The sequence below is a fragment of the Xyrauchen texanus genome, chromosome 21, assembly GCF_025860055.1.
Source record: "Xyrauchen texanus isolate HMW12.3.18 chromosome 21, RBS_HiC_50CHRs, whole genome shotgun sequence".
Lineage (NCBI taxonomy): Eukaryota > Metazoa > Chordata > Actinopteri > Cypriniformes > Catostomidae > Xyrauchen > Xyrauchen texanus.
In genome coordinates, this window is record NC_068296.1 from 2,110,135 (window position 1) to 2,131,870 (window position 21,736).

Below are 21,736 nucleotides of genomic sequence, written 5' to 3' on the forward strand. Positions count from 1 at the left end.
ACAATCCTCCGCAGTCAGCCTTTATCCCTCTCGGAGGCTTGATTAGCCTGATAAGGGACCGGGTGTGTATGATCACGACCCAGCCCCGCCCTCTGCCCTGCCACAAACCCCTATAAGTCCAATGCTTGACCAGCTAAAAATAAATAATTACTTAGTGCACCTTGAACTTTGTAATTCATGATACTTAATGTTTCAGTAAGACATTGACTCATGTGTTTGCAAACGTTCGTGAATTTCAGGGGAACAGATGGTTGCAATCCATTTCTGGGTTTAATTTTACATGCCTGCTGTGAAATAAAGTGTGTGTGGTGTGTTTTTCTGAGGTTTATTTAGTAACAAACCTAATTGTCTTGTGCAACATACTGTCATGAACGAAACATACAAACACCCAGTGACTTGATGCTTGACAGTAATGTTGCACAGATCTGTAAATCTTCTGCGGTCTGGACCTGTTCGACACACATGAACATGCAAACACATCTACCTCTTTGTGAGGGGCAGAGATGCGCTCCAGGTTGAGAGAGTACAGTATGTCTTTTCCTCCAATGATCAGTCTTTCCTGAGTCTCATCTAGTAACATACTGTAGTGCTGTAGTTGCCCCTCTTCACCCTGGAATACCCACGTCCTGTTCAGCTCCCATAACTCTGCAAATTAAAAACACAAGCTAGATTACATTTTATGAATAACATGCAAATATGAGAGAACATGCAAAAATCACTACCACGATGCTAGGGTGTTGTGGGTGGTTGCCAGAACATTAATATTCAGTATTCAGTTGCTAGGGTGTTGTGGGTGGTTGCCAGGCCACTGCTATGTGGTTGCTAATGTGTTCTGAATGACTTTGGCACATTGCTATGAGGTTGCTACGGTTTTCTGTTTGGTATTGGTACATTGCTATGAGGTTAGGGTATTGTGGGTGGTTGCCAGGATGTTGATACTCAGTTGCTAGGGTGTTGTGGGTGGTTGACAGGGCACTGCTATGTGGTTGCTATATTGCCCCCAATGATTTTGGCAAAGTTGCTATGAGGTTGCTAAGGTTTTCTGTTTGGTTTTGGTACATTGTTATGAGGTTAGGGTACTGTGGGTGGTTGCCAGGACGTTGATAGTCATTTGCTAGGGTGTTGTGGGTGGTTGCCAGGGCACTGCTATTTGGTTGCTATATTGTTCCGAATGATTTTGCAAAGTTGATATGAGGTTGCTAAGGTTTTCTGTTTGGTTTTGGTACATTGTTATGAGGTTAGGGTACTGTGGGTGGTTGCCAGGACGTTGATAGTCAGTTGCTAGGGTGTTGTGGGTGGTTGCCAGGGCACTGCTATGTGGTTGCTATATTGTTCCGAATGATTTTGCAAAGTTGCTATGAGGTTGCTGAGGTTTTCTGTTTGGTTTTGGTACATTGTTATGAGATTAGGGTATTGTGGGTGGTTGCCAGAATGTTGATATTCAGTTGCTAGGGTGTTGTGGACTCCACTGCTATATGTTGCTGAGTGATGTCAACTAAAGGCAGCCGGTGCCAGCCAGACATCACTTCAGTCTTTCACGACAGACTTCAGAGGATGAACTGATGCCAACTCCAACTGCAAGACATGGGATACTTCATATGCCACTGCCTGAACCTTGGAGTTATAATAGACCTCACCGAACCTCACCGAAATGACCTCCCGTTTGAACTGCGATGCACCTCATCGATCTCTGCCTGCATCAACCTTGTTTATTGATGGACTACACTCTTGAAATGGAATACATAGACTATCAATTACTTGCCAACAAAAGCCTTCATCAGCCAACATATAAAGGACAATTGCATCTATGTGAACTTCTGCAGTTAATCCAGGATGGACATCAAAGACATTATTAATCTTACAGTTCATGTAAAATCATTGTTTAAACACTGACCCTTAAAACTTACTTGGTTTACTGCACACAAATACAAATATTGGCATTATATTCATGATGTTAGCCAGAGGGGCACTTGCCCCACAGTAAGGTTTCTCCCATTAACCAACATCTTATGGAATTTTGTGTTCTTTGCCACAGTTGCCCTCAATTACACAATGATGATTCCAAGACTTTATAGATATGACAGTTTCATTTTCTGATAAAGCATGATTTTCTGTGAAGCTGCTTTGAAATGATGTGTGTTGAGAAAAGCGCAATTCAAATAAAAATGACCTGACATGACTTGTAGGTGGTTGCCAAGACATTGGTTTTAGTTGCTAAGTTGTTCTGAGTGGTTTGTAATGTGTTACGATGTGGTTGCTAAGGTATTCTGAGTGGTTTGAGCATGATGCTATGTGGTTGCTAAGGTGTTCTGAGTGGATTGAGCACGATGCTATGTGGTTGCTAAGGTGTTCTGTGTAGTTATGGCACATTGTTATGAGGTTGCTAGGGTGTTGTGGATGCTTGCCAGGATGTTGATATTCCGTTGCTAGGGTGTTGTAGGTGGTTGCCAGGATTTTGATATTCGGTTGCTAAGGTGTACGGAGTAGTTTTAACATGTTGCTATGAGGTTGCTAGGGTGTTTGGGGGGTTTACAGGATGTTGCTATACAGGTGCTTAGGTGTTGTGAGTGTTTTTGAGAAAGTTGCTCTGAGATTGTCAGGGTGCTGTGGGTCATTGCCAGTACATTGATATTCAGTTGCTACGGTGTTCTGAGGGGTTTTTAAATTGTTCTTTGAGGTTACTACGGTGATGTGGGTTGTTACCAGGAGGTTGATAGTTGGTTGCTAAGGTGTTTTAAGTGTTTTTTTATTATATTGTTATGTGGCTGCAAGGTATCTGGGCAGTTTCACGATGCTATGTGGTTGCTAAGGTGTTCTGTGTAGTTATGGCACATTGTTATGAGGTTGCTAGGGTGTTGTGGATGCTTGCCAGGATGTTGCTATTCTGTTGCTAGGGTGTTGTAGGTGGTTGCCAGGATTTTGATATCCGGTTGCTAAGGTGTACAGAGTAGTTTTAACAAGTTGCTATGAGGTTGGTAGGGTGTTTGGTTGGTTTCCAGGATGTTGCTCTACAGGTGCTTAGGTGTTGTGAGTGTTTTTGAGCATGTTGCTATGAGGTTGTCAGGGTGTTGTGGGTCATTGCCAGTACATTGATATTCAGTTGCTATGGTGTTCTGAGGGGTTTTTAAATTGTTCTATGAGGTTACTACGGTGATGTGGGTTGTTGCCAGGAGGTTGATAGTTGGTTGCTAAGGTGTTTTAAGTATTTTTTATTATATTGCTATGTGGCTGCAAGGTCTCTGGGTAGTTGCACAATGCTATGTGGTTGCTATGGTGTTGTATTTATTTGCCAGGACATTGGTCTTAGTTGCTAATTTGTTCTAAATGGTTTTTACCATGTTGCTAAGAGGATTGTAGATTTTCTAGGGGGTTGCTAGGGTTTTTTTTTAGCCAGGTGAAAATTACAAATGCTTAATTTGAGGTGTATTCATGTCCAGAACACAAACGGTGCAGGATGACTTTTTTGTTTTTGTTTGTGGTTCAAAGCTAGTGAAGATTTAATCTTTGATCTCTTGCATTTCTTTTCACCACACAGTACAGTCAGGGAGCTTGAATAGGATTAGACAGACCAGACATACGCCCTAAATTAGACACATTACACTGCAGCAGGAAATCGTGGTGTGAGAAATGGGATTATATGATTAATCAAAGTTGGAGTGTCAATGACTTATGACAGATTTCCACAGTGTGTTTCGGTGTGCGTCGGGTCGCTCCGAGGGGAGTTGCCCTCATGATTATATCGACCTTCTGATTTATTCTGCGTGTGTGTGTGAGTGTATGAGCCCTTGGATCATACACACCCAATGACAAAATGTGTTTTCGATTTTTAGATCATCTCTGGTTGCTTTAGAGAAATGGCAGCCTCCCAGCACACACAGATTGTAGATCCATCTATAAATGAATACACACTCAAACACACACACACATGATCCCTGCTGAATTGGAGATTTGTCGAGATCACTGGACACATAGTTTCATTTGATTGGAAACATTGAGTTCAAAGAGATATGGAAAGAAAGACAAAAAGAAAGTAATAATAAAAGAGGCACTTAGAGAGTGGAAGAGCAAGAGCCGGCTTGGAAAGGAGATAAGGGAAGCAGACAGACAGATAAGGGATGAAACTAGATAGCTAAAAAATGACAGCAGGAGGAATCAAATGTCATGAAGACCATGAAGACAGATATTTACAAGGTCAAAGACAGACTTGGAGAGAGATAGCCTTTGTTTGCTTTTAAGAAGTCTGTATTAGAGGTTTTACTAAAACATACGCAGTGTGTCTTTAATTATGTTTACGAGCGTTACGGTGAATGGAAGAGCCTCAGGACACACAAAGAACATGAAAACACTCACACAAACACTATTCAAGTTCATTTGGAAGTCAGAATATTTCACCTTGCTTTTTCATCTACAGTATATCGATGCAACGTGACATATTTGTATTTTGTCATGTTGAGATATCCACGGGGTGTCACAATAGCTGGATGTTCTGAATGGAAAACTAGCTTACGACTGCTCAGGATAGACTGCATTTACTAAAAATAAAATGAACTTTGCCTGTCGTCAGTTTTACTAAATTATCCCGTTAGAGGTAGACCGATATATCGGTTTTGACGATTAGTCGTACCGATAGTTGCCTTTTGGAACTATTGGTTATCGGCATCCCGATATGGTGATAGTTTTACATAATTTCAAAATAAGTGTATTTCTGGCTTTAGGATGTTTTAAAAACTATCGGTCGATTAATCGGTTATCGGACTGTACCACCACCTTAGTTACCATATCGGCAAAACCCACTATCGGTCGACCTCTAGTTCATATTTCTCCAAAAATGCATGTAAACAAGGGATCTTAAATGATTGTTGTATGTACTAGAGGTAGACCGATATATCGGTTTTAACGATTAATTGTACCGATAGTTGATTTTGGAACTATCGGTTATCGGAATCCCGATATGGTGATAGTTTTACATCATTTCAAAAGTGTATTTCTGGCTTTTTTTGTTGTTGCTTCAAAGTCCCTCTTTACGCACTAAATCTTCTGGTAAGTATTAGGATGTTTAAAAACTATCGGTCGATTAATCCGTTATCGGACTTTACCACCACCTTAGTTACCATATCGGCAAAACCCACTATCGGTCGACCTCTAGTTCATATTTCTCCAAAAATGCATGTAAACAAGGGATTTTAAATTATTGTTGTATGTACTAGAGTTAGACCGATATATCGGTTTTAACGATTAATCAGTGCCGATTGTTGCTTTTTGGAACTATCGCTTATCGGCAAAAATATATGCTTACCCCAAACCGTGCAATGTTGACATATTGACAGCATCTAAAATTTTTTAACTTTATAGACGTACATTTTTACCAATGCTTATTGAATCCATGAATGTTAAATTATTATTATTTTTTATTGTTTTTATAATCAGTGAGGTCAATCTAAATGTTCAATGTCATCACATGTATTTATTGCGGTTGATGCATTTATCTAATTTGACAGTTTTATTCTGTTCTATGTGATTTCTGGTGATGTATTCAACTCGTTTTAAATGATTTTATCACTTAAACTAGACTAAACTTTAAACCGTTAAAATGAATACAAATTCTGTAGTCGTTTAATCATTACTTAATCACTACATTTACATTTTGTTTGCTGTGGAACACATACTGTATATATATAATAGCGTATTGTAACTAAAATGATTGTCACTGTACATTTCTCTGTCTGATATGTTTTCATATTGTTAAGTGGTTATGTTTAGGGGGATCTAAAATATCTAGAACAATGAAAAAATGTAACTATACAAATTATAATTTTTGTGAATATGTAGGTTTTAGATGCTGTTTATATGTCCATATTGCATGTTTAAGTCTCTATCCAAACATATACAAAATGTATGTGTAAATATTCGAATACCTACGAATAATAATTGATGTTTATTGCAAACTGTGCACAGTATATATCCTACAGTATATACTGTACTGCAGGAATAGCAGTATTTTTGGATGATTTTAAAAATTACGATCACTTCACGGGTGTTATCGGGTTAATCTAACCACCCTCTGCAACGTCTGGTTCCCATGTGGCGAACTAGAAGAACCAGAATATAGAAGAATAGTGAAAGAATCTGGATGACAGCATTGTATGCCTTCAGGTACAATCTCGAATATCCTGTCAATAAATATACACTACAAAATAACAAACAGATTGGAAGTCTCTGAAGCATGCACGAGACATTTCGTCTTCATTCAGTCTGATTAAACCAAGGTCTCTGCCCTATTGATGTTTATTTGACATGTCATTTGCTTTGACATGTTTTATGTACAGTATGTTCAATATATGAAATACGGATCAATTCCCCCGGGCCTCTCCTCCCTTTACTTTCGTAATGAACGTCTTTCTCATCAAATCTATTCATTTGGCTTTTGCTTGTGGTTTCAAAGAAGTAATTTAAGACAGACAGATTACATAGGCTTGACTCATGATGGCACTGGCCTCTGTATTTGATGGTTTCATGGGTTCATCCTATCTTTTTTAATCATTTATTTAATCTACAAAACGTTTAGAAAGAGACCCTTTGTCTTGAACAAACAGCAAATTACAAATGTCCCAACACAAGCCAAGAAAATAATCCTGAACTCTCCCCGAGGCAAGAGCATTTGAACCCTTCACCAATAATGCCCTTCACCATTATTAACTCAGACCCAACCCTGACCTGTCAAGGGTCGTACCATTAGGCTTTGCAGGGAGGAAATTGAGATGAACATCCAACAGATTTCATTAAAAACATGAGCACTTGTAATTAACATTGCACTCTAAAGAAAGCATGTTACTTGTTATGCTACGATCACTATTAAGGGAAGCGTCACTATTACTATTGCTTATACTTAGAGTTAGGAATAGTTATTGATCAATATGTTTTTTTTATAGAGTACCGAATGGCCAATAATAATATATATATATATATATATATATATATATATATCTATGTATATATATATAGATATATCTCTCTTTTTGTGACATCACACAACATTGCTCATTTATATTTACACATCCCACAACATGCATAATTGCCTGAGTGAGAGAGCAGGACAGACAGGCTAGTGTGGATAACTATTCTTGAACACCAAAGGGGACCCATCTGGACTATTTTGAATTATTTTTGTATTTAAACATGCACTAGACAGACATCTTTGGTGGTTGTCATGTATTTTGCGTCACTTTTAAAAGATGCGGTGTCAAGTTACAACTCAGCTGCAACTCAACTTTTTGGGAAGGTATTTTTTCCCCTTTTTCAACCAATTTGGAATGCCCAATTTCCAATGCTTTTAAGTCCTTGTGGTCGCGTAGTGCCTCAATCTGGGTGGCGGAGGATGAATCACAACTACAAAACATCTGAATAATCCCTTGGAGACATAGTTCGCCTGGAGGCTTCACGCCATCCACCGCGGCATCCACACTCAACTCACCACGCACCTCACCGAGAACGAACCACATTATAGCGACCACAAGGAGGTTACCCCATGTGACTCTACCCTCCCTAGCAACCGGGCCAATTTGGTTGCTTTGGAGACCTGACTGGAGTCACTCAGCATGCCCTGGGATTCAAACTAGCGATCTAGTGAACTCCAGGGCATTTGTGCTATTTAAACATTTTTGTGTATGTAAACATGCACTAGATGGACATCATTGACCATCGATGTGCGCCTCAGTGTGCCTATGTGTGCATCATTTCACCTTGCTTTGGACTATGGCCCTGGCTTAAATGGCACCCTCCATCCTTGCGGTCTTAGGTGCTTAGAACACAGTAAAATGTATAGAAAGAACATACCACCATATATTCGCAAAAATAGTTATAAAATACACACATTCACACTTATAAAACAGTTATAAAAATCACTGTTAAACCGAATGTTGCTACATCAATGAATATAAGCAATCTTAAAAGCTTCAGCCATGTGCATTAAATTATTCTCTCCTTTCTTGATATTATTGAGAGACTCACAATAATTCAAAAATACTCTTAGAAACAACAATAGCAACATTTTGAACCAGTTCTACTCATCTTAAAAGTGATACTATATACACATGATAAGCAAGTAATCCGCTATTGACAATCAGTGAAAAGATTATAAAAATTTTAATCTATTTTTAATCCGCAATTGATCATCACCATATCCACCATGTTTTTTCCTAAGGCTCAGAAACTCCAGTCCGCTGTAATCGGTCGAGAGGATCAGAAGTGGTGACTGTTGGGTAATAGTCTGCCAGAGGGCGCATTGAGCGCATTGAGGGTGCAAAGGGGGCGCTCGTGCCACCCTACGGTCTCGGGAATATTTCAAATGTCATGACTGTTGATAGTTTATGGTGTTGAGTGATAACAGTTGTGCTTGAGACAGTTTAATATATTCAGATGCAATGTGTTGGATGTATGTTATGCGTAAACCCTGAAATATAGTTTTATAATGTTGCGAAGCTTTGTTCATTTTCTTCCACTTGGCTGATTTCGAGGGGCTGCACGATGTTAGTCAATCAGAACAGTGGGATAACATAAACATAAAGGGTCTTATAAAATCCCAATGGAATAAATGAATAGGATAAGCCTTTCCATATCCAAGACTGGCACTGTTGCGCTCTATTGGTGCACTTTTGCTTGGAGGGCAGGAAGTGACATATATTCACAGGAAACATTGTCAATCCCTTTTTCATATATTTTATCCAGAGTGAAAACCTGTTATTGAAAGGGAAATTACCCAAAACCCTCTCTAATCCAAATGTCCATGTGTCGAGCAGACCGTACTCACTGTATTTCCCCGTAAGACAAACTAAAGTCCTCTTTCCTCAGCTGAAGTCATCTGAAACTTAGACGGGGTGAGCAGGACTACATATGTGTCTGTTCTCCCTAAAGAGGGCTTGGGAGGGTGTAATTTCCCCGATTTAAAGAGGGAAGATAGGCTGATTGTGGAAATGGACATGCACTCCCTTCGCTGAGGGGCTATCGGCTATCAGAGAAAGGGAAGTGCTTGTATCCTTCTTTCATCCGTCACTATGAGTTTTCTACGTATTTTGTATAACAGGAAAGGTCATTTTGTAGACCTTCTGATGGTCGAACTTTGCATAAATCCTGTTATTATATCCTAGTAGTATAATGTGAACATGTCTATATGAACAAGTTCTATTTTAGACACGGAGGCACAAAGCCAGAGCTAATTACTATAAAAAAAATATGGGCTGATAGTTGGAGACTGTTCTCATTGTGAGCTGAGAAGACTGAAAGACTCTGTTTAAGACCGCATGTTGACTGTGTTAACCTCCTAACCCTAGTAATTATCATAAGGGTTATCCTGTATTTGGGAATATGATCTTTGCCTTTTTCCAGACAGACTGAATGTCTGTGTTATATACCCATTCACTGGCAACGTTTTAATGGTATTAGTGCATTCATTATTAATAGCTAAAATAAATGAAAACAAACACACATCAAAAATAAGCATCCAAGGTCAATGAGCAATGGAAATGCTGCCCTCTATTATAATAAATCAATACACATTGATTGGCACATTGATGTTTAGATTCCTCAACAGCTTAACTCTCTGCCAGATGAAACATGCATCCAATAAATACATGATTATATGCCTTGTCACTGTTTTTTATGCAGTTAGGGTATTTTTTTACAAGAAATGCTAACCTATGTAGCCTTTAGCATTCTATAAAATCCTACAAATAACATATTTTTGGACTCATTCTATGAACAGAATCCACACACGGTCAGAAAATGATGTTGTTGTGTTCACTCTGTGGGGTTTTGAAGTAAGTCTGGAGCAGCAGAAATAGTTCATCTTTATGCTAAGCTAAAATGCTATTTCTTGCATTTGCATGCATCTGTTACCAGGAGCGATTATATGAAGAAAATGCACGTTTTTATCTCTAGTAAGACCTTTGATATTAGTGCAAAGACGAACTGCAAAAATGTTATTCTTAATGAGAATTTAAAAATAGTTTTTTCTTTAAACATATCTAAAAATACTTAAAACAAGATCAATTTACGTTAAGTAGCAAAACAGCATAAGATATTTAGGCTTATTTTTTTTATTCAAATATAAGTGTATTTTTTTTATTTATTTACTTGTTTATAGTATATAAGCTAAATAATTTGCCAGTGCTGAAGAAGTAATCCAAAGTGTTTTATATACACACACATACATGGAGTGGTGGTGGTGGCGTAGTGGCTAAAGCACAGGGTTGTTAATCAGAAGGCCGCTGGTTCGATCCCCACAGCCACCACCATTGTGTCCTTGATCAAGGCACTTAACTCCAGGTTGTTCCGGGGGGATTGTCCCTGTAATAAGTGCACTGTAAGTCACTTTGGATAAAAGCGTCTGCCAAATGCATAAATGTAAATGTAAATATATATATATATACACACACACACACGTATATATATAGGGTTGGGGCGTAACGAAATGCATGTAACGGAATTATGTATTTAAAATACAAAATATTAGTAACTGTATTCCACTACAGTTACAATTTAAATCATTGGTAATTAGAATACAGTTACATTCAAAGAGTATTTTGATTACTGAAGAGATTACTTTGCATTTTATTGTCATTAGTTTCATTTAATATTTAGTGCTTTAGATGGAAAACATTTATACATATAAATGATGGAATCCGAGGAGCGTTTGAACAGCGGTGAAACACTTTCTTATGATGTGTTACATTCATACGAGCAAACAGAGAAGAATGATCGAAGTACGTTTGGAGCAGAATAAATAGAAATAAACCTTGTGTAAATTGTTAGCTTTATGCTAAGCTAAAATGCTATTTCTTGAGATTTTACATGGACGTTACCAGGCACGATCATATTTTTATGTCAAGAAAATTCACGTTTGATTATTATAATTTTTTTCCTAGTAAGACCTTTGATATTAGTGCAAAAGTCACATTTTTGATAATGTTTGTATTGTTTTCCTGTAAAAATATCTAAAAAATCATTCAAAGTTTCAGAGTATTTTTACTGTTTTATAAGTGAAAAAATCTACAAGTGCTGAAGAAGTAATCCAAAGTATTTAGATTACATTACTGACCTTGAGTAATCTAACGAAATAGATTACAAATTACATTTTACAGCATGTAATCTGTAGTGGACTACATTATAAAAGTAACCCTCCCAACCCTGTGTATATATATATATATATATATATATATATATATATATATATATATATATATATATATATATATATATATATACACACACACACACATACATACAGGCAGATGCACAGGTAGCTGTAATAACCTGCCAGCATTATTGCCAGTGCCTTCAGCCCAGCTGCGGGGTCATCAGTCGGGAGCCTGGACATCTCCTTGTGGTTGGGCAGCGGTCAGGGACGTGCTCCTACACCGCCTCTCCCATCCAAACATCCTTCTTTCCCAAAGTACTTGCAATCGGGGTTCTATATGTCATAATACCTCGACACGGCCATACGCGCCAGCCCGTTGGCCAACTGGCACCGATATGTGTACTCAGTGCCTTACTGGCACTGGCACCGTGTCTCTCAGTAACTCAGTGCCACCGGTTCCATATGGCACACTACCTCAGCACAAGCCATGAGGGTATCACCCAGGTTCCCTATTCCTCAGTTTCCTCCTTCTGAACCCCCCCCCCCCCACTTTTGGTCCTTCCTTCTTAACCGTAGCCAGAAACTCCCTTTCTCAGCTTTCTCTGCCAATGCTTTTTTAAAGCTGCTTCTACGATGCCAATGTCTCTAAATAGGTGCTGCATTGATGTTCTCATAAATGCAGCACCTATTTAGAGATGCTGGCATCATATGAGCAGCTTTATATATATATGTGCCATTAAACTGCATGTGTTATTATTCCGGTAATTTGCCATATAAATATGTTGACTTTAACTTACTTGCTCAGCAATATTGTCTTCAAACTGTTACTCTGCCATGACATATAGCGGCCCTTGGTATGAGTTATATCACATTCATAGTGAGACATAGGTGGATGCAATTGCAAAATGGTTTTAGTTTTAGATGTGGAGCCTAGGGGGTTTTACTCTAGTGGGCGGGCTGACAGTGAGATGTCTCTGATCTGGGGCCCATATGTCACTTTGGCCTTGTATAGATGCTGTCTGGGGCTTCCAATAACAACCACGACTCTAACTGCATTGTGTATTATGTATGTATGATTCACCCTGACTGCTGTTATTTGTACTTTCAACCTTTGCCAAATTACAGCTGTCATACTTCACTGGTCCAACACAGACGAAGTGAAACTGGTTAACGTCAACATGCCGTCCGCTCTATAAACACTACAGGAGAAATCTAATATGAGGAAATAAATAAAATGTGGTTTTAAAGCACACGGCATGAGTTTGTGTTTGTTGACGGAACGTAAATATGTAAGTTTATGCGAGACACACACACACACTCACATACACACACACACACACACAAACACACACACGCACAGACACACACACTCACTCAAACACACACACACACACTCACACACACATACACACTCACACACACATGCACACACGCACGCACACACGCACACACACTCACTCACTCACACACACTCACACTCACACACACACACTCTCTCACACACTCACACACACACACTCACACACGCACACACATACACTCACACACACACACACTCAGGGTTTCTTCAACTTCAACAAAAGGTTTTATATTCTCAAGATGTTATGATCGATGCATGTCATGTGCAGTATCCCAGATAATTCCACAGTCTCACTTCATCTCTGTGGTAAAACAAAGGCACGTTAGAGATATGGCACGTTGCAAAGAGGTGTTTTGTCTGTGCTTTACAGCGTGTAGGTGGAGAGAGCGAGATGAAAACGTTTAACAAAAAGCAACACTCAGTGAAGGGTGCAGATACGAGATGAGAGTGGAGAGATATGAAGAGATTAGAGAATATTTCCATAAACAAGCTTAGCGATGTTGAAATGAGGGTTTGTTGAATGACGTGCCCATGTGCTCAAACTTTCACTGACTGGGTAATCTGACCAACAAATAACAATAAAATAACATTTTAGGAACACTGTTATGCTTATAAACATTATATGATGTTTTACCCAGTGAATTTAATTGTTTTTTTAAATGTTCAGTCATTTCAAGATGATTGAGACACGCTCCAAAAACTTTGAGTCGGGCGATTTAATAACAAGAAATAACAAGGCGATGTGAAACGGGAGATGTTAAACAGGCAATCTTGTCATATAATAAAGGAGACTCCAAAAACTTCCGAGTCCTTCAAGAGCAACGATCATTCCAGACTCTTTCCAACAGATGCTTCTGGAAATAATCCTGTACATTGAGAACAATGTTCCCCAAAGACTAATGGGAAGGATTTTGGGCATTTCACCCTCTACGGTGCACAATATAGTTAAAAGATTCAAGAAATCTGGTCAAATCTCTTTGTGTAAAGGGCAAGAAGAAAACCACTTCTGAATGCACGTGAACTCTGACCCCTCAGACGTCACTATCTTAAAAAATAGTGAACCTTTGTTAGTGAACACCCCTCGCCGCTGCATCCACAGATGCAAGTTCAGACTTTACTATGTAAAGGAGAAGCCATACATCATCACTGTCCAGAAGCGCTGCCGACTTCTCTGGGCTCGCTCTCATCTCAGATGGGAAGTAGAACAGTTGAACTGTGTTTTTTGGTCCAATGATTCACATTTCAAATATTTTGAGAAAAAAAAAAGCCGTTGTGTTCTCCGGGCCAAAGAGAAAAAGGGCCATCCATGCTGTTTTCAGAATCAGGTCTAAAAGCCAGTGTCTGTATGGGCCAGGGGTGTGTCAGTGCCCATAGCATGGGTAACTCGCACATCTGTGAGGGCACCATTAATGCAGACAGATATGAGCAACATGTACTGTCTTTTCCAAGGATGTCCCATAATTTTCAGCAGGACAACTTCAAACCACTTTCTGCCTGGATTACAAGTGCATGACTGTGTGAGCGGAGAGTGTGGGTGCTAGGTTGGCATGCCCGTAGTCCTGACCATCTCCAATTGAGAATGTGTGGCGCATTATGAAGCGCACCATACAGCAATGAAGACCCCGTACAACCGTGCAGCTGAAGACCTACATGATGGATGAATGGGAGAAAATTCCACTTTTTAAACTTAAACTTGTGTCTTCAGTGCCCAAATGCTTAACAAGTGTAATTAGAAGAAATGGTGATGTTTCACTGGTAAACACTCGACTGTCCCAACGTTTTTGGAGCGTGTTGCAATCATCAGATTTGAATTTACACTAAACCTTCAAAAAACAATGAAATTCACGAGGTAAAACATCATATAATGTGTAGCTGTAGTGCTTTAAATATAGCACAGGGTGAATATCATTCACAAATCACTCATTTTTGTTTTTATTAGCATTTTTCATACTGTCCCAACTTTTTCAGAATTGGGGTTGTATACTGTATATGCTTATGTGTTATATTGGATCTATTTAGTTGAACATATTTGTCATTTCTAATTTTTAAATAAAATATATTTACACATGCACACTCATGCACACAACAAACAGAGCGTAGTGACCTGTAATAATTACCCCGTCTACCCCCTTTTTATGGGCTATAGGGTCTCTCTCAGAGCTGTCAATCATGTTAACAAAGACAGACAGGAATCTTGATTTTAAGCACCACTGCTGACTGAAACAACATGCTGTTAGCTGTTCCCCAGCGGCTGCAAGATAAACTTCCATTATCTGTTAAGACACATGATGTATTCATACAAAGAAAACTGCATCTAAGGGATGTGTGTCAATCATTCTGGAGGAGGTCGGATTGACACATGCTGTGGAGTGCAAGAGGCTACGGAAAGACACATGGAAGAAGGATTACTACATCAGACTTGTCATTTATTGATTTGTGGAACTGAACATTTCCAGCCAGGGAATTATGATCAAGGAAAATGTGCTGTTCCACACAGTTTACATACAGAGCTAATATCATTTAAGACCATAGAAGCACAATGATCATGATTGTGCTCGACACTGCCAACTATGATATACATCATATTACAAGCTATGCTTTAAGACATGAATGGATATGAATCATTATTGCTAATCAGAAATCTGGAAAGCCAAATTCCAATGTGGACATTTCTAAGCAGAAGGCCATATTCTTATTCTTACATTATATCGTCTTACATTCTTATTCTTTATTGCCAAAATCTACAAAATGTTTATGTTAGGGCATTACTAGGTGGTTGCTAAGGTGTTGTAAATGGGTTTTTAAATGCATTGCTATGATTTCTATGTTTTTGTTAGAGCATTACTAGGTGGTTGCTAAGGTGTTGTAAATATGTTTTTAAATGCGTTGCTAGGTTTTTCTATGTTTTTGTTAGAGCATTACTAGGTGGTTGCTAAGGTGTTGTAAATGTGAATTAAATGCGTTGCTAGGGTTTTCTAGGTTTATGTTAGGGCATTACTAGGTGGTTGCTAAGGTGTTGTAAATGTGTTTTTAAATGCGTTGCTAGGTTTTCTATGTTTTTGTTAGAGCATTACTAGGTGGTTGCTAAGGTGTTGTAAATGTGAATTAAATGCGTTGCTAGGGTTTTCTAGGTTTATGTTAGGGCATTGCTAGGTGGTTGCTAAGGTGTTGTAAATGTGTTTTTAAATGCATTGCTAGGGTTTTCTAGGTTTATGTTAGGGCATTACTAGGTGGTTGCTAAGTGTTGTAAATGTGTTTTAAATGTGTTGCTAGGGTTTTCTATGTTTTTGTTAGAGCATTACTAGGTGGTTGCTAAGGTGTTGTAAATGTGTTTTAAATGCGTTGCTAGGGTTTTCTAGGTTTATGTTAGGGCATTACTAGGTGTTTTAAATAAGTTTTTAGGTACATTGCTAATGTGTTCTCTGTCATTATTAGTGCATTTCTACGTAGTCGCTAAGGTGTTCTAAATACATTTTAGTGTGTTCATAGGGTGTTCAGAGTCGTTTTAAGGACATTTATAGGTGGTTTCAATTTTAGAGTTAACCCTTTAAGCTCTGAAGGTGATTTTAAAGATTTCCTGTTTCTGTGGCACCCCCAAAATTAAAGGCTTATAACTTGACAAAAAAAATAATAATTATATTTTTGTCAAGTATCAACTTTTTACTGATACAGATTATGACACATTCCAAAAACAGCTGAAAAATCACAATAAAATTTGAGCCAAAAATTGCTTATTTTTCTTATTTGAAATTATATATCTCTGGGTGTAAATAACGTGGCTCCAAAAAACTGCTTTGGTTTTGCTTCCAGTCATGTGAACTGTATCTGAGAACAATGTTGTGTTGATACGACAAAGCAATCACAATTTATAAAGCCTCTCCAAACAAATAAAAGATAATAATTGTACATAAGAACTAATTACACATGCAAACACAACAATGACTAAAGGTTTGCATAGCATGCAGACATGATTTTAGTCATGAGATTTCACAGAATGAGTTTCATTCTGTGTCATTTGAGTCATCATTGATTCTGTGTCGTGTATTTGGCGCCATCTCCTGGTGGTCATATGTAACATTGTGCTTCATGTGGATTATCTAATGATCTATACATCTGATTATCTTGTGTGTGGACTCGATTGAAAGATAATCACATCCTCTAATTAATAATATGTGATATGTTATGTTATGTTTATATTTCGTGAAGTTATAAGCAAAAACGTGGCATAAAAGCACGGGTGAGCCCATCTGAGCTTAAAGGGTTTAATGTAATTTTAGTGTGTTTTTTGGGGGGTTTAGTGGTCGATGTTAGTGGTTGCTAAGGTGTTCAGAATGTGTTTAGTGCATTGCAATGGATTTCTGGATCATTGTTAGGGATTTCTAGGTGGTTGCTAAGGTGGTCTGGGTGGTTTCTATCCACGGGTTCCTCCTTTAAAATAAGTTTCTGGAATTTTGTTTTAGCGTTTTACTGTCCACAAGACAAAAATCGTAGGGGTTTGTTGAAATCTCCAACCTGAAGCATGAGGAAAAAGTAATAGTAATGGTTACACGGCTAATTATTTATAAAATCTCATAGTTGAGTCTGACCTGACAATATTTGAATACACATTATTATAACCGATGCATTTCTCCAGGAAACATTCATCACATCTTATCATATTTATGAGATTTCTCCCTTTAAAACCTCAAACGTTTGAATGTTTTATTAAGATACTCATGCAATTCTTGGCATGTACAGAGATAAACACCCATTTGAAGTGGGATCCTTTGAAAACAAACAGAGGGGATTTCCACGGTTTTATTCCCTATAATTTCCTCCCACCTGGGATAACTGTTCACGTTTAAGAGATGAAAAAACCCCAAGTCTTAAAGCACATAAGTGTTGGATGCATTGAGGTGTGCTGCACGCTATTATCAAATAACAGATGTAAAAAGCAGACTCTTTCAACACTCACAGCTGATGTGTTGAGAGACGCCAAAGATTTCAGTTCATAAAGCACATTTTTCTCCTATTTAACCTTGGCAGAGAAAGCCGCTTTGAAAGAGAGAGAAGTATAAAAATGAAATGTACTACTCAACAATACCAGTAAACCTTGACATATTTATACATCATAATTCTTGAACTGTCAGAGAGCAGATTAAACCTCACTATACTATATCTCCTGAGTAATGTCACGTCGTTATTCACTTACATCCTTAAGACGATTAGCTTTACTCAAGAGTCCTCCTACGAGAACTGTCACTGAGACACTGAGACACCCTTCCAGAAGAATACTGGCATGAGGCATCAATCAAGATTTCCACCGAGTGTAGCTTCATGCAGCTCTCTGGATTGCGAGCTGTGAGTGATGTCACCTCTTAAATGAATGCCACATGGACACATAAAGCGAGAGAATGCATGCAAACAGCATTAGTTAATAATTAGAGGACACAACATCAATTAAGCACAACAGAATCATCACTGGAGTTCAGTACATCACAGATACTTTGACATCACATGGACCGCTAACCTTGAACTTTTGAATCTTTTGATGAAATTACAGGCCATTGTGTTGCATTTTAGGTGGTGTACCACACAACTAAACACACAAAGCAAATAAAACTGAAAACACAACAAGACAGCAAAACGAACAGTAAAGAAATACAGCGGGTAAGCAACCAAAATGAGCCTTAGCCTCGCTATGAGAACCGCCGCGTGAAAACGTTCAATTCTAAAACGTGAGACACGTTCCACGAGGTGCAAAGGTGTCAAAAACACTTTTGTCACCATCATATAGTAGTGTGAAGAAAGAGTTATTATGATTAAATTGTTAATACTATTATTTGTATTGTATTTTGTACATGTTGATGTGTGGGAGGTGATCTAACAATGCAAAATTGGCAGCCATATAGTTAAAGATTTGTTAGCTCATGAATTGATATACAGAAAAAAAAGCTCAAATGTCAGACTTTTTCAATAAATATTTAATTATCTTTGTGAAAATCTAAATGAAAATACATTGCAAACATTCATAATTTCATATGTTAGCCCAAATTAAAAACTACAACAATGAATTTAATAATGACGTTAATCCGTGCATGTGTGCGCGCATGTCTTTTTGTGTGTGTGTGTGCATGTGTGTGTGTGCATGTGTGTGCGCATGTCTTTTTGTGTGTGTGTGTGTGCATGTGTGTGTGTATGTGCATGTGTGCGTATGTGTGTGTGTATGTGCATGTATTTTTGTGTGTGTGTGCATGTGTGTGTATGTGCATGTGTGCATATGTGTGTGTGTGTGCATGTGTGTGTGTATGTGCATGTTTGTGTGTATGTGTGTGTGTGTGTGTGTGTGTGTGTGCATGTGTGTGTGTGTGTGTATGTGTGTGTTTGTGTTAGTTTTTTGTGTGTGTTTGTGTTTCTGTGTTTTTGTGAGTGTGTGTGTTTGTATGTGTGTTTGTGTGTGGGTGTGTGTAAAAAACAACAGTGGCATTATATATACAAACTGGCATATAAAGGGTTAAAATCCTGACAACGAATGATTATTTGGTAGTTATGATCAGGACTGATGTTTGTTAAAAAAAACACAGTGTATTTTTATAGAGTCTTCTTATTTTGTGTATACTGTATTTTATTGGTGTATATTGTGTTGTGTAACAGATGTGTAAATCAGATGTTTATTGTAAGTGTCATACGACTATGTTGCTTGGAACTGTACCCAAGACTTCTTCTGAATATTTAGGCTATAAAAAGCTTAATTTGGTAAATATCCTACCAAACTTTAGAGCATTGCAATAGAGACGAGTCTCTGTCACTTTAAAATAAAAGTCCCGAGTGTGTTTCAGGCATGTTTGTAGTTAAACATTCTGTGTTATGCACAAAACCTTTTTTTTTCTTCTGGTAATTATTATTGGAATTTTAGTTGAACAATAAACTGCATCTGGGATTTTGTTAATTTTGGCTTCTTGTAGCCTCTGTGTCTGAGTTTGTCATAGTAAGAAAATACTAAGAATTGTTTTAACATTCAACAAATCGACTTTTAAGACTTTTCCACAACCTTAGCTATCGGTACCGGCAAAATCCATCAGCCAACCTCCAAAATGCTGTACTTATTTGTCCTTGTGTGTTTTGGCCATTTCCTGGTTGGGTTTGAACCAGAACTCTTAATGCAAATAACTTATTCAACATTTGCTCAAATCTGTACCACAATGATACGAAAATGACATCACAGTGCCTGCAGCTATTCTGCTGTCACGGCAGCACTTAGAAGGTGTCCTGCTCCAGTGAAATTGGGCTGTGCGCAGGCTGTAGCCCCCACTCGGATGCAAAGGCACTCAAGGAAAATGCTCAGTTCCCTGGTCAATGCCCTCTTGGGACGCGTTGACCGGGGAATGTTTGTGGAGACATGCAGTGGGACGAGCAGATCTCTACATCTTCCGAGCAGCCTCATGATCTCAGACTGCCACACGACTTAAAATACAGTGCTTATACTGGCCGTGCTCACTGTACTCAGTGACGTTTATGAAAGTCCAGGGTTTTCTTCCCCTTCATTGAACTGTCTTTGAAAGATCTGTCTCCATGGTAACCCTTCAGCTGCCCCGTTTCAAAGGAAATGATGGGTGTATTGTTGGGTAAACAGATCTTTAACAACAACTGTCAGGAGAAATACAAAAAAGTCACAGTGGGGGGGAGGAAGAGGCAGAAACAAACTCTCCCAAGAACATCATTAATTACGCAATGACCTGCGGGCCGCAAATCACATGCAGCATAATCTCAATACATTGTCTGTGTGATGAAACAACAGGGGATTTACTTGTATAACTCCTTCCTCTTTCATGTGTTGTGGAATCAAGGGGAAGCTGGCTTTTGGAATGACAAATATTGAAATCACTGGTCTGATTGTGGCACTTTATAAAACACGGACAGCATATAGAAATGGGAGGATGGAAGAAATGTAAAACATTTGTATGTGGAACTATAAAATATTGCATTACATTTTTTTTAAATGATTTAATTTTACAGAAACACATTTTGTTAAGGGGCTACAATTCCCTTGTTTACCAAAAAGTAGAATTTCCACTCTAGTCCGATTGCCGAACAAATGACTCTTATGAGCCGGTTCTTTTGAATCTACAACACAAAAAACACATTGCAACCAGTGCAGTCTGATGCCCAAACAAATGACTCTTATGACTCGGTTCTTTTGAATCTACAACACGAAAAACACATTGCAACCAGTGCAGTCTGATTCCCAAACAAATGACTCTTATGACTCGGTTCTTTTGAATCTACAACACGAAAAACACATTGCAACCAGTGCAGTCCAATTCCCAAACATATGACTCTTATGAGCCCGTTCTTTTGAACCAACACACAAAACATACATTGCAACCAGTGCAGTCTGATTCCCAAACAAATGACTCTTATGACTCGGTTCTTTTGAATCAACAACACGAAAAACACATTACAACCAGTGTAGTCCGATTCCCAAACAAATGACTCTTATGAGCCGGTTCTTTTGAATCAACACAAAACATACATTGCAACCAGTGCAGTCTGATTCCCAAACAAATGACTCTTATGACTCGGTTCTTTTGAATCTACAACACGAAAAACACATTACAACCAGTGTAGTCCAATTCCCAAACAAATGACTCTTATGAGCCGGTTCTTTTGAATCAACACACAAAACCTACATTGCAACCAGTGCAGTCTGATTCCCAAACAAATGACTCTTATGAACCAGTTCTTTTGAATCAACAGCGTAAAACATACAGCATGACCAGTGTGGTCATTTCCTGAGAAAATGACTCTTTTGAGACAAAAGACTCTCCTTTTGAAAGAATTGCACGTCTTATTTCCAAATATATCTCCCTTAAATCTCTCATCAACTGTTTCTTAACTGGCACTGTTAAAAAACCAGCATCGTTAAGAAGAATCAAAATCCTTAAATTCCTCCTGATTTCCACAGATCACACAGAGATTGCCCATGTTGTCTGCTCAAAGGCAGGTTCAGAACTGTCAATACAATACGAGCTGACTAAAGGCTTTTTATACTGTCAGTACAAAAATGAAACACAGATCTTGGTGCAACTTTTTCTCACTAACAGAAAGCTCCATAAAATAAATCCCAAGGCTGAGTTCAAGACTTCAGATAATGTTCTCTGCTGAAGGGTGCTGAAAAGCCGATTTATAGAGCACAAATCGTGATTAGTCATTTAATGCCGAGTGATGATAGAAAAGCTACTATAGCTTGTTTTTATAGAGCATAT

At 38.4% G+C, this 21,736-nt stretch overlaps 1 protein-coding gene across 7 annotated transcripts in view; it reads right to left on the reverse strand.

The window, feature by feature from the left end:
- sema3e (sema domain, immunoglobulin domain (Ig), short basic domain, secreted, (semaphorin) 3E) overlaps positions 1 to 21,736 on the reverse strand; it is a 68,855-nt gene that overhangs the window by 40,451 nt on the left and 6,668 nt on the right. For all 7 annotated transcript variants that reach the window (XM_052152934.1, XM_052152932.1, XM_052152931.1 and 4 more), the window contains one exon: positions 485 to 645. In XM_052152934.1, coding sequence (XP_052008894.1) covers positions 485 to 645 — 161 coding nt within the window. The remainder of the gene's footprint in view (positions 1 to 484; positions 646 to 21,736) is intronic.